General features: G+C 44.1%; 1 protein-coding gene across 3 annotated transcripts in view; it reads left to right on the top strand.

Annotated features, from left to right (window-relative positions):
• LOC105016301 (diacylglycerol kinase beta) overlaps nucleotides 1–11,909 on the top strand; it is an 86,886-nt gene extending 74,977 nt beyond the window's left edge. For all 3 annotated transcript variants that reach the window (XM_020055001.3, XM_013137935.4, XM_013137934.4), the window contains 3 exons: nucleotides 8,586–8,706; nucleotides 9,552–9,612; nucleotides 10,357–11,909. In XM_020055001.3, the coding sequence (XP_019910560.1) occupies nucleotides 8,586–8,706; nucleotides 9,552–9,612; nucleotides 10,357–10,461 (287 nt within the window). In that variant the 3' untranslated portion in view covers nucleotides 10,462–11,909. The remainder of the gene's footprint in view (nucleotides 1–8,585; nucleotides 8,707–9,551; nucleotides 9,613–10,356) is intronic.
• Nucleotides 11,910–12,627: the final 718 nt, after the last annotated feature.

Raw genomic sequence — 12,627 nt, 5'->3', positions numbered from 1 at the left:
ATTGTTAAGGCTAGGGTTAGGGTTAGGGTACAGATAAGGGAAAGGGTGAGATTTAAGGTTGCGTGTGCGTATATGTGCGTGCATGCGTGTGCGTGCGTGCGTGTGTGTGCGTGCGTGTGCGTGCGTCTGTGTAACTGCATGTCTGCGAGGGAATTTGGTGCTCTAGTCTAGAGTTCTCCCACAGGGTTTAACCTTTATTAAATTAGCTCCTTCCTCTAATCCCATTCAGAAACAGAATACAGAGAAGGGCGTCTCTGGTTTCTTCGAGAAGCAGAAGGCATGAAGTGTGTGTGTGTGTGCGTGCGTGCGTGTGTGTGTACATGCTAGTGCTCACGTGTGCGCACACAGCTCATGACTAATTGATGACGACCCTTGTTTGCTTCATAAGCTGTGCTCTGCAGTTAACGCCATCAGTCACTTCAGCCAAAACGCTGTGAAATCCCTGCTAGTCTGACTCCAGACTGACACCAGTCATTGATTCACCTCATCTCTTTCACTTCAACATTCCCCCTCATCCTCAGGGATAATGGGCTACCTAAAACTAATCTGTATGTATGACCGTCTTACCCAGAAGCAGGAGATATAGCTCCACTTACAAAGCCTGAGGAGGGATGTGGTGACCATGTTAAACATTATCGTAATATATAAATGAAGCCAGTGGTTAATTACTGCTTTTGATGGGGAGGATATTGACCATGGTCATATGGTCAGAGAGAGGGGTTGCTGACTGGTTTTTAGTAACCAGGACACAGGAGGGAAGCAACCCTGTTTTACCAGCTCTACTCCTCCTTTTTAACTCCCCCCGTCCTTTCTCTGCCTCTGTCTCATCCTCAGTTCAATTACATTTCAATTGTTTTATTGGCATGAGAAACGTTTGTTTATATTGCCAAATCAAGTGGAAAGTAAGTTTGGTAATATTAGAAGTAAACACTACACAAACATTTTGACAGGGAAAAGTCATGTTACATTGTTAGTTACATGAATTGGTATAATGTGCAAGTAGAGACGAGTTTCAATGGGCTGGGAAATTAAATCAAGGTATATTACATTTTGTTTGAGCTCAACTGCTTTCCCTTTTGTCTTGGCAACAGTCACAAATCTAGGTGCTGTTTTTACACATTGCTGTATTTTGCCAGATATTTGAGTTCATTGTTTGATTTGTTTTCAAACGGAATTGCAGCACTGTTTCCAACACATTTTTATTTGTGTTAGTATTTCATAGATGTCTGCTCTCAGGAGCCAAGTCACCCTCGCTCAATGGTGAATGCAATGCTCATTGATTCTGTATGGACCAGGTTCAGTCTTGGTCTGTTATTGTGGTCAGGCACTTTCCGTTCAGGACAAGGTTCTATCTAGATTGGCTCGATTCTTTCCAGTGAGTCAAATGGTTCTCTTGTTTTCCAGTGGCCTATTTGGATCTAATTGTGTGGCTGTCCTCACTCTCTTCTTTCTTTCTGTCCTTCTCCCTTCCTCTCTCTCTTGCTGTCTCTGCCGCTTTGTATCTCTGTCTCCCTCTTTCTGTCTGCCCTTTGTCTTTGTTTGTTTGTCTCTCCTGTCTCTCCTTTTCTCTCTCTCCTTTATCTCTCTCCCTTTTTCACTCTCTTTCTCTCTCACTGTTGTAGAGTTGCACCATTGCAGGTTAAAGCCTGGCCATGTTTCCACAACCTTTCCCTGCTGGAGACACCTCCTCCTTCTCCCTCCCTCCCTCCTTCTTCTTCCCTCTCTGTATACCTCTCCTGGTTTGCGTAACACCGTGGCCGGAGTGTGGGTTATTTTTGGGCTCTGCCATTGAGGGACAACTTATTGTCATTGCTCTGCCTCCCACAGGGCTAAAACAGAAGGGTTTATTTTATATCTCCCCCCTGTGTTGTTCATCATGATGGAAATAGACAAAACTGTAATAAAACAAGCCACCCAGAGAGAATTGTGGGAAGAGCTATGGCTTTCTGGCACATGCTGCTAGTAACTGCTAATAACTTCAGGTTCAATGAGCCAGTCTTTCTTATGGGATAATATGAGCCACTTTGTAAATGTCCCTCACATTGGATGAGTTTGACGGTCAATCCATTTTCCTCCCACGAGAACCATGTCATGAGAAGTGCTCTTTTTTAATGGCATGAGAACGACTTGGATCTTCTTGATGAACTGCATAAAGGGCTACAGTATTTGAACATCATTATTAGTAATATTAAGAAATAGCATTTTTTTTATGCGAACTGAAAGTGTATTAAGATACTGGTGTGAGGAAAGAGTTAGGTTAGTGGAAGAAAGGAGTCAATGAAGTGTAATAATATTCTCATCTCTATGACAGCATTCCTGTACACTGTCAGTGAACCAAGCACACCTTCCCACGTACCTTTACCTCCTCCAAACTTTTACTTCACTGAAAGTACCTTTACCCCCTCCAAACCTTTACTTCACCGAAGTACCTTTACCCCCACCAAACCTTTACTTCACTGAAAGTACCTTTACCCCCTCCAAACCTTTACTTTACCAAAGTACCTTTACCCCCTCCAAACCTTTACTTCACTGAAAGTACCTTTACCCCCTCCAAACCTTTACTTTACCAAAGTACCTTTACCCCCTCCAAACCTTTACTTTACCAAAGTACCTTTACCCCCTCCAAACCTTTACTTTACCAAAGTACCTTTACCCCCTCCAAACCTTTACTTTACCAAAGTACCTTTACCCCCTCCAAACCTTTACTTTACCGAAGTACCAGTTTGACAGTCTAGTCCAGTTCCTATTTTCCACCTGGTCCCAATCCTGACTTTTCTTTGGCCACACGGAGACAAAGCTAGCCAAAGTGGGTCAGAAGAAGGAAATCAAAACACACACTATTTTATAAATACCTGAGCAAATATAGAAGCACTGTACTTAGGAATACTCTAGTTTTCATAGTTGCATGCAGTACTATCACAGCAATTCTACACAGCCATGTTATTTGGAGAACCATTGAACTCACACGGAGAATAGCATAACTTACGGTCAAGGACAGACCAACCTCAAACATCATTTTTTAAAACTGTTTCATGTTTCTGATTTTCTCCTGTTTGTTTCCCACATCCTCTCTACCTTCTCTTTCTCTCTCTCTCTCTCTCTCTCTCTCTCTCTCTCTCGCTTTCTTCCCCACTCTTTATCAATCTCTCTCAGTCTCTCTTGTTGTATCACCTCACACACAAACAGCCCTATATGTTTCCCTGGGCAGTGTTATTCTTAACCTATATAAGAGCATCTCTGCACTATACCCGGCGTGTGTTTGCGTGTTAGTGCGACTGCCCGTGGCACGGCGGGAGTGAATGTTGTTTGGCCAGCTACCCGCTATCCGTCCCACAATGCAGTGGGTTTCTGTGTTATGTAAGAGGCTGTTCTGCTCTATTATTAGCTCTAGCTCAGTGCGCTGAGGCCCTGCATGTACAGTGGCACAGAGCTAATGGAGCTGGAGACGATGGTGAGGTGAGGAAGAAGCAGCATGGCGATGCTCTCTCTCCCTCTCTCTCCTTCTCTTCCATAAGGTGGTCAGTGACATAAAGCTGTGGATATGATGCCTTCGTGCACAAATCAAAGGTATGTTTTGGTGTCCATAAAGGCTCGGTTCTGGGCCCATTATAGTTCTCACTATATATGCTGCCTCTGGGTGATGTAATCTGGAATCACAATATCAATTTTCACAGTTATGCTGATGACACACAGTTATTTATTTCAATGAAGCATGGAGAAGCCCCAAAATTAGCTACTTTGGAAGCATGCGTTTCGGATATCAGGAAGTGGATGACAGAGAACTTCTTGCTTTTAAACTCAAGGAAAACAGAAATGCTTGTTTTAGGACCCAAGAAACAAAGAGCTTTGTTAGCAGATCTCACTGTGAACCTCGACGGCTGCATGGTCGTATCCCACAAAACTGTAAGAAACCTTGGCGTTACCCTTGACCCTGACCTCAACATATAAAATATGTCTCAAGAGTTGCCTATTTTCATCTTCGAAACATAAACAAAAATCTGAAACTTTCTATCAAAAACTGATGCAGAAAAACGAATCCATGCTTTTGTTACTTCTAGATTAGATTACTGCAATGCTCTTCTTTCCGGTTACCCTGACAAATCAATGAATAAACTTCAATTAGTGCTGCACACGGCTGATAGAATCCTAACTAGAAATTTTTTTTAACACATTATTCCAGTACTAGCCTCTTTACTTTGGCTGCCTGTTAGAGTTAGGGCTGGTTTTAAGGTTTTATTGTTAACCTATAAATCAATACATGGACTTGCTCCTACTTACCTCACTGAAATGATCCAGCCATACATACCTACACGTAACCTTAGATCGCAAGATGCAGGCCTTTTAATTGTACCTAGAATTTCTAAGCAAACAGCCGGAGGCAGGGCCTTTTCTCATAGAGCTCCACTACTGTACAATGATTTGCCAATTAAGGTTAGAAATGCAAACTCAATGCAAACTTTCAAGTGTCTACTAAAGACTCATCTCTACAGCATGGTCTATGATTAAGTGAAGGTGACCTGAAAGGCTTGATACTGTCCACCCTTGCTGTCTTGCCAGGTGGGCTCTCATCACCACTGGGATGCCCTCCCCCCAATGCCATTCGGGGGCGGTGTCACTGGCTTGTTGTGGCCTCTCTGTTGCGCACTTGTGCAGTTGGGCTGTACTCTGCTGGCAATACTCAGTTGGTGGGTGTCGCTTTGGTTGATGCCTGGCAATGTGGGTGGATTGATTTCCTGCCTGTTGGGCCCTGTCCGGGGCCTCCCCCAGGTAGGGCCACAGTGTCACCTGACCCCACTGTCTCAGCCCCAAGGTCTTACACTGCTTATTGTGTTGGGGGAGTAGGGTCAGTTCGATGCCTGATGATTCCAGCTGCCACCTCCCCCTCCTGTCCTTGTCCGTCTGGTCATGCTTCCGACCTGGACTAAGTTTAAATAGACTCAGGACTCAGACCACATGCATTTATTAATTATTACAATTTGTACTCTTAATATGTTCACCCGGCACAGCCAAAAGAGGACTGGTCACCCTTCTGAGCCTGGGTCCTCTCTAGGATTCTTCCTATATTTCGGCCTTCTTAGGGAGTTTTTCCTAGCCACTGAAATTCAACACTGCTGTTTTATGCTCCTTGGGGTTTAAGGCTGGGTGTTTAGTAAAAGCACTTTGTGACAAAGGCTGATGTAAAAAGGGCTTTAGAAATACATTTGATTGATTGAAATTTGATTGATAAGGAAGTAAAGAGTAGAGGTTCTCTCACTGTGTGTGTGTGCGTCCGTGCGTGTGTGTGCGTGCGTGTGTGCACGTGTGTGTGTGTGTGCGTGTGTGTGTGTGTGTGTTTATACATTATATAACATCTAGATAATTTCAGTGTGAATCCTAATTCATGAATATAGTACAATATTGGTTGAATAAACTTAACTAGCATAGAACAATATGTGTTTAACATTTCTGACATTTTGCTATTCATGTGAAAATATTAAATTATTATTAGCATTTTTATTTACTGTTGTATAGGAAAAGTTTCACTAGATCAGGTGTCGACAATCTTTATGACTGTTTGAAATATAATGTCCAGTGACAAAATGTGCACACTTTCTAAGAGCAATAGCATCACTATTGAATCTGCAGGCCAATGGATTGAGGTTGGATCAAATGACCACGACAGGGTCAGAGAAATGGACTGGTCATGAAGGCTAACATAAATGTTAGGTTGTAATACGTATCTATGTTACAGCTTTAACTAAGGTCAAAGTGTTTTTTTGTTTTGTTTAGTTTTATAATTACAATTTTAAAATGGACTTGATGAGCAGTTCGCTGGTGTACAGAACTGGTTTTGCACCAGGAAAAAATAACTAGTTCTTTAATAGAACAGTTGCATTGACCCATCATCTTCCACCTCAGATATAATATTCAGGCTTTTTGTGCTTTTTTGGACAGGAAAGTGGAGAAATATAGAGACATTTTTTGCTTGAATAGCAGGAGGTCAGGATCGAATCAGCGCTGTAGCATTACATGTCCACAGGAGGCAGCACTCTGCCCCTAAGCAAGGCATTTTACCCTGATTGCTCCCAAGGTGTTGCTGTAAATGACAATCCGTTCTCAGTCAGTTTCCTTCTGAAAAAACACTGGTACAGACAACCAAACATCTTTCCTGCTTGCTCTGAGGAAACTGCATGGTCCTAAAGCATGCATTAATGTTCCCTCTGGAATGGTTTTAGTAGCCGATCTCAAATTGGTTTTGAGCTGGGCTGCATTCCTGTTCTAATCTGACCCTATTTCTGACTGAATTTGTTTCACCTGATACATGTACAAACTTGTGCGAGTACGAATTCATAAATAACCAGGGATCCTCTGGGGGCATCTGAAGAGCCCTGGATCGCCGAGCCCTGCGCTAGGTCCAACATATGTGTTTACTTTACTCATCTCTGGTCTTTCTATCATCTGATGTACTAAGAAGAGCTCTGCTGTTTCTGTGCAGAGTCCGGTCCCTGTCGAGTCCCCATCTGTCACGTAAAGCCTGGCACGTCTTCCTGCCTGCGTGGCGTTCATAGTGTCACCAGTCCACTGCCGCTAATCCAGGGCTCATCATGCCCAGTTTGCTCTTAATGGATCTCAATCCTATTATTCTTTCTGGGAAAAAACGACGTCCCTCACAGATAGAGGTGGAGGGCGTTTCCCAAATGGCGTCCCCTATCCCTACAGAGTATGCTACTTTCATCCGGGGCCCAGCGGTCCCGTGTGGGTAGGGTGTCATTTAGGATACAGCCTGGGAGTTTGGTCAGGATGTGTCCTTGTTGCCTGGTTCTGGTCCCCTGGGTTGGAGGACGGTCGAGATGTTGGCTAACAAATGAGCTAGTGCTGCTGGGATGTGCCATGCTGAAACGACCCCTGTGGACCGTCGAAACGAGCGGAGCGATGGGGGATGTTTGTTTTTAGTACAATTCTCCGTGTCTTGACATAGAATGGTTTCCTCTCGCGTTGGTCAAGGATGGTGTAACTATACCTGATCAGTTGGCATGTACCCGGGGCACAGGAGGGAAAAGGGAATGTCTACCGGGCTATTTGTCCTCATCTGTCCATATTCCCTCTACAAACCCAGCCAATCTATTCACACGTCAATCAGTTATTCTCTTTGTATGTCAGTTACCGTTGTCTCAGTCCCTGGGTCACTCTGGAAATGTAGAAAGTCAACAGTACGTATTCAGGTTGACTCTCAGTCAGAACTACAGGTTGAAGCAGAAGCATGTTAAGCATCACACATTCCTCTAAGCATGCCCTGTTTGTACTGCAGGTTGATTCTTCATGATGCCACGGCCTGGTTCCACGGGTGCAGGTGCGGCTGTGGAGCCGTCTTCATTCACATGTTGCGTGTTGTACCCTCTCAGTGATCTACAATGTTTTCCCTCATCCCACGTCTGACATTTGCTGTGTGAATCTAAAATATTAAAGGGTGCAGGTGACTCACTGATTTTCTTATCCCCATAGAAACTTTAACAATGCCCAGTGTGAAGGACAAAACTGCAATATGTTTTAAATGCCACTCACACGCACGGTTCTGTATAGGGCAGCACCACTGAATGCAGCTCTGAAGCTGAATAGGTTTCCAGTGGCTTTTAGTCAGCAGCTAACTTCTTAAAAGAAGCACAAGTGTATTGTTGAATTTGGTTAGTTGTGTTGTGAGTTTTTGGGACCAGGCAACTAATGGAGTCCTTTTCAATATCGAAGTTGTCCGCACCAACGGATGGACGGTTAATGTTACACTTGTCATACAGGATCCAGTTAGCATCAGATCCATTGCACAAGCCAAGCCAGCCATCTCTTCCCTCCCTCTCTCCGAAATAAAGTAGCCACGCTACTGCTTCCTGTTTGTGGCTGACTCGAAGACAATGGCAGAATGGGATTGGATGAAATTATTAACAGTGTTTACAGTGCCATGGGCCATACAGGGCTAACAGGCGTGACTGCACGCACACACACGCACACACGCGCGCACACACACACACACACACATGCACGCACACACACACACACACACACATGCACACACACACACACACATGCACACAAACACACACACACACACATGCACACACACACTCACACACAGCACTGAGGATGGCTCCAGTCATTTAACTATCACTGACCGGCAGGCAGTCTTCTGTCTTTGTGTGGATGAAATAGGCTGAGTGTGATTATCTCTAGGTGTTCAGCTGGCATAGCACAAGCCCTGCACTGTTAATCAGCTGAGCAGCACCTCAGAGCTACACATCGCTAACATGCCTGATTAGCCAGGGATATGGTTCAGGTAGACAGACAGCTGGAGGGAGGGTGACAACAGATGAGAGACATGGAAACAGTGGGATTGTAGAGAGTAGAAAGGAGAGGAAGAAACGGATCAAATATATGTGTGTGTGTGTGTGTTGGGGGGGGGGGGGGTACTGGTGTTATTTAACAAAATACAGCGGTGTTGTCTTTAAAAATAAACATCTCTGTAAGCGTTTGTAGTGGCTTTCTATGGTCCAACATAAACTCATCAAAATGCATCAGTGTTCCACTCAAACGTTCCTTTTCCTTTTCTTTTTCTCTAGACCTGAGTGACCAGCTGTTAGAGGTGGTGGGTCTAGAGGGGGCCATGGAGATGGGGAAGATCTACTCAGGCCTGAAGAGTGCTGGCCGCAGACTGGCCCAATGCTCCAACGTCACCATCAGGTCAGGGTCCATACTGCCATAATCCCCTCTGTCCCTCATCCATTCATCCATCTATTCCTTCATCCCTTCCCCTCTCTGCCTCCTTTACTTTGTCTTCATCCACAAAACCAGAGCTGAGTCCCATAGGCAGGTGTCTCATTTTTCCTTCCATTCTTCACTTCACACTCATTTAAAACAGAAGGTGCTTTTCTCCAGAGCCTCTGACCGTGTCCATTAAACCAGACCATTGACCTGCTGACATTCATTACAGCCACGAGAGTCTGGAATCATGGCCTGACAAATTACCTTTCTCACATGTCTGAGGCCACTCAAGCCTCTTTTAGATATGCCAACCAACCAATCAGTTTTTGAAAAGTGGAATTAGTTCACATGTTTTTGTTACTCCAGCATTGGCCCGGTCCATTTAACATTCACAGTGGGCCCAGTTACAGACCCATTTATAGGGGACCCAGTCAAAGCTTTCCCCTCACCTGTTTCAGCCTACCCTTAACATTTTCCAAAACCAGAATTAAAAGAGCATTCATCATAGTCATTCTCCCGTACGGTGCTTCCCTAGCTGGTGAGGCATGCATGAAAGGCTTAAACTAACTGTGTGTGTGTGTGTGTGTGTGTTTGTGTGCGTTTGTGTGTGTGTGTGTGTGTATAGTGGGTGAGCGAGTACGTTTAGAGAGTGGAGGCCTGAAAGGGCCTGTCTGGGAACACTACTCGTGGGAACAAAGACAGCTCTGTTTAACTCAGGTCTGCGGACGGATGTGATGGACCGTGTGAATGGAATCGTGTGCCTCTGAGGTGTGAGAGATCAGATCTCCATGCTTTAGCCCGACACCTCTCTCCTCTCTTTACAGGACATCCCGGCTACTGCCCATGCAGATAGACGGGGAGCCATGGATGCAGCCACCGTGCACGGTGAGAGACCCCCCCACACACACACACACACACACACACACACACACACACACACAACCCATAATACACCAACACCTTTCTTTCAGTGTCCTTCCCTCCATCCAGCTCTTCCACCACCAGAGCTCTCGCCACGTTCACTGTGACAGCTCTGTTAATTGAAACAGTGCTATGTCACACTAGACCACTGACTGGTTATGTCATTAAAAGAGGATGGGATGCTGGCTGGACAGCATAGCAACAGCACAATGCCTTCTGCTTTATAAATATGACCAATCTGGTTAAATAGTGTTGAGGACAAAATGGCTGCGTTCATCTCAGTCAGTGTCACGTCCTCCATTATTTTTCAGTGGACCGTCCAGGGGTGTATGGCCAAGCTAAGGGATATTATTCTGTTTTCTTTGTTGTTATTCAGACTTCAATGTCAGACAGTTTTAATATTCATACGGGAATATTCTATTTGCTAGGAAACATGAAAGGCTTGCTATTTATTTAACAGAACATCATGGTGATATGACATTGTGTATCTAGTAAATGGATTTAGGATTTAGAAATAGAAAAGAAGGATTTGACTTGTTGATACTCAACGTTTACTGGTTCAATGTTCCCTTGCCCCTCCCCTTACAGATGCAGGCATTTTGCTAAAACATATTTTTTAGGATAAAGCTTTGTTTGCTCAGGCAAAATTATGTTGTCCTACAAGAATTGTTGGAATTTAGTTACATCTTGTCCCTCCTCCCCTTACAGATAAAGATCACACATAAGAACCAGGTTCCCATGCTACTGGGCCCACCTCAGAAGACCCCCTTTTTCCTCTTCAAAAGACGCAACCGAAGTAAGGACTATGAGTGAGGAAGACAGCAAAACCCCCCCCCCCCACACTTCACACACACTCTTCACCAGTGGCTCCACCAAAACCAGCTGAGGACTCGTTAATTGTTCCCCATGTGGAGGAACTGTACCTGGGGGATAGGAGGTGTGGTGGAGAGGTTCGTGGGGAACATCACGATGTGGATCCTTTGCAGAACCACTCAACAGGTCCGGAAGACGAAGTCATTGCCCCTTGGACCTAAAGTAACACTTCAAAATGAACTGACTTCTCAGTGTAATGACCACTTCCTGTGTACCAATTTTCTAGCTTATATAGAACTTTATTCAAACTTTGACCCTGCCACTGGCCCACTAGCTCAGCCCCTTTTCCAGTCCCAGACCCGCCAGTACTGCCACGATGCCTTGGCAAAACAAAGTGCCAGCCTGCACATAGGTTTATCTAGGGATGCTGCCAAGGTCCTCAGAGGAGTAGAGACAAGGAGTGATAAAGAAGAACCTGCTGAAATAGGTTGGAAGGGGAGACAAGCAGATGAGCAGAGAAGAGCGTAGAAGGGAAGGAGCGAGGAATGGGATGATTAAGACACAGCAGATAAAAGTAGCATGTTTGTGTGTGTTCTCCTCTCTCTTTGAGGAACCCGTTGAATAATGGATCAGAGCTTGTAGAGTGTTCGCTTCCGCGTCTCTCCACGGCACCAGACCACTGCACTGCCTAAGAGATGAAACGGAAAGAGATCATCTATTATTGACTTCTTCGTTTACGCTTGACGGTGGCCGCAAGGCAAAACACACAGTATAACAGTGGCCTGGGAAGGATGGGAAACTCAAACTAACACGCAGGGATTTCAGACCACTACAAGCGTCTTTAGATGTAATAGCCATAGCTGATCTGATGCTAGGCCTTGGGGCAAACAGATGCTAAGGATGGGTGTTCTTTCTGTTGTTGAGGGTTAGATGCTGTAGACTGGCCATCATCTTAGTAAGTGTATGAAACTAAATCTGACTGTCACACAGGCCCTTGACTCAGCCTGACATACTACAGATGGCAAGGCCATTGGTCCTACCAGCCAGACCCGTAGATCAGTGGAACAGAGCCCAGTGTGCAAGGAACATTAAATATCTTTGAGTGAACATTGGACCTTACACTGGATGTATCCCTGTGAAGAGAAGTGTAGGCCACTAGGACAGCTATAGGTTAAAGAAAGAAGCCATGTGTACAGTATTGGAAAGACTGAAGGAGTTTGGGGAATTATTACAGGGGTCTCCAACAGGTCGATTGCATTTTACTCGTAGCTACTCGTAACTATTGCTAGTTAGATGATTAGCTTATGAAACAGTTAAGGTAAATACAGTTTTTATGTTTCTTTCATGAAAACATAAGACTTTTTAGACTCTAAACTACTGTCTAATCAACATTATTAGTATCCCTTTTAAGACATTGTTGGTTTAAAAATAAAAAATCTGGCAGTTGATTATCAGGGTGTTGCCACTGTCTGTTTGTGGTGCATGAATCGGATCACTCATTTGCTAATAATGATGACGTGTTTTGTTAGCTGACAGAAATACTTTGAGCTTTTATTTGTATGAAATGCCAGTAGCAGTGGACCACAGATTAATCAAGGCCAGCACATTTCTTTTTTGCTAGATGTGGAATTAAAGGGCCAGATGTGTTATTAAAGGGAAATACAAATTATTTCTTTATTTTTGTTCCAGACCTTAAAAATAATTATTCTCATGAATTGGCATGGAGAACTGATAGAAAGAGTTACTTTCTCTTATGCACTAATGACATAAAGAAAAGTTGTATAGAATAAAATGTGCCAAATGTATATACAAAAATAAAAAGACATTCCATACAAACTCCCATGCCCAAAAATGTTGGAGACCCCTATATAGATAATGGGAGATGAGTCAATGCTCCAATTAGAAGAACCTTGCCAGACAGAAAAAGGATTCAAACCTGTAAAGAGGAAGACAGGTTTCAGGGATAAGTCCTGCTCAGTATGACAGCTTTCTGTTGACTATGCTGTTGTGCTATTGGTAGAACCAACAAGCCCCACCCAACAGCAGAGGGTTAGAGGTACACATGGTATGGATCCAACAAAAATATGTCACTTATTAATGGTTTATAAGTGTGTATAAGTAGCAAATAAGGTTGTTATTATATGTTATTACTCATATATTGGGACT

The sequence above is a fragment of the Esox lucius genome, chromosome 16 (genome assembly GCF_011004845.1).
Source record: "Esox lucius isolate fEsoLuc1 chromosome 16, fEsoLuc1.pri, whole genome shotgun sequence".
NCBI classification, from domain to species: domain Eukaryota; kingdom Metazoa; phylum Chordata; class Actinopteri; order Esociformes; family Esocidae; genus Esox; species Esox lucius.
This window is presented reverse-complemented; position numbering and strand designations above follow the sequence as displayed.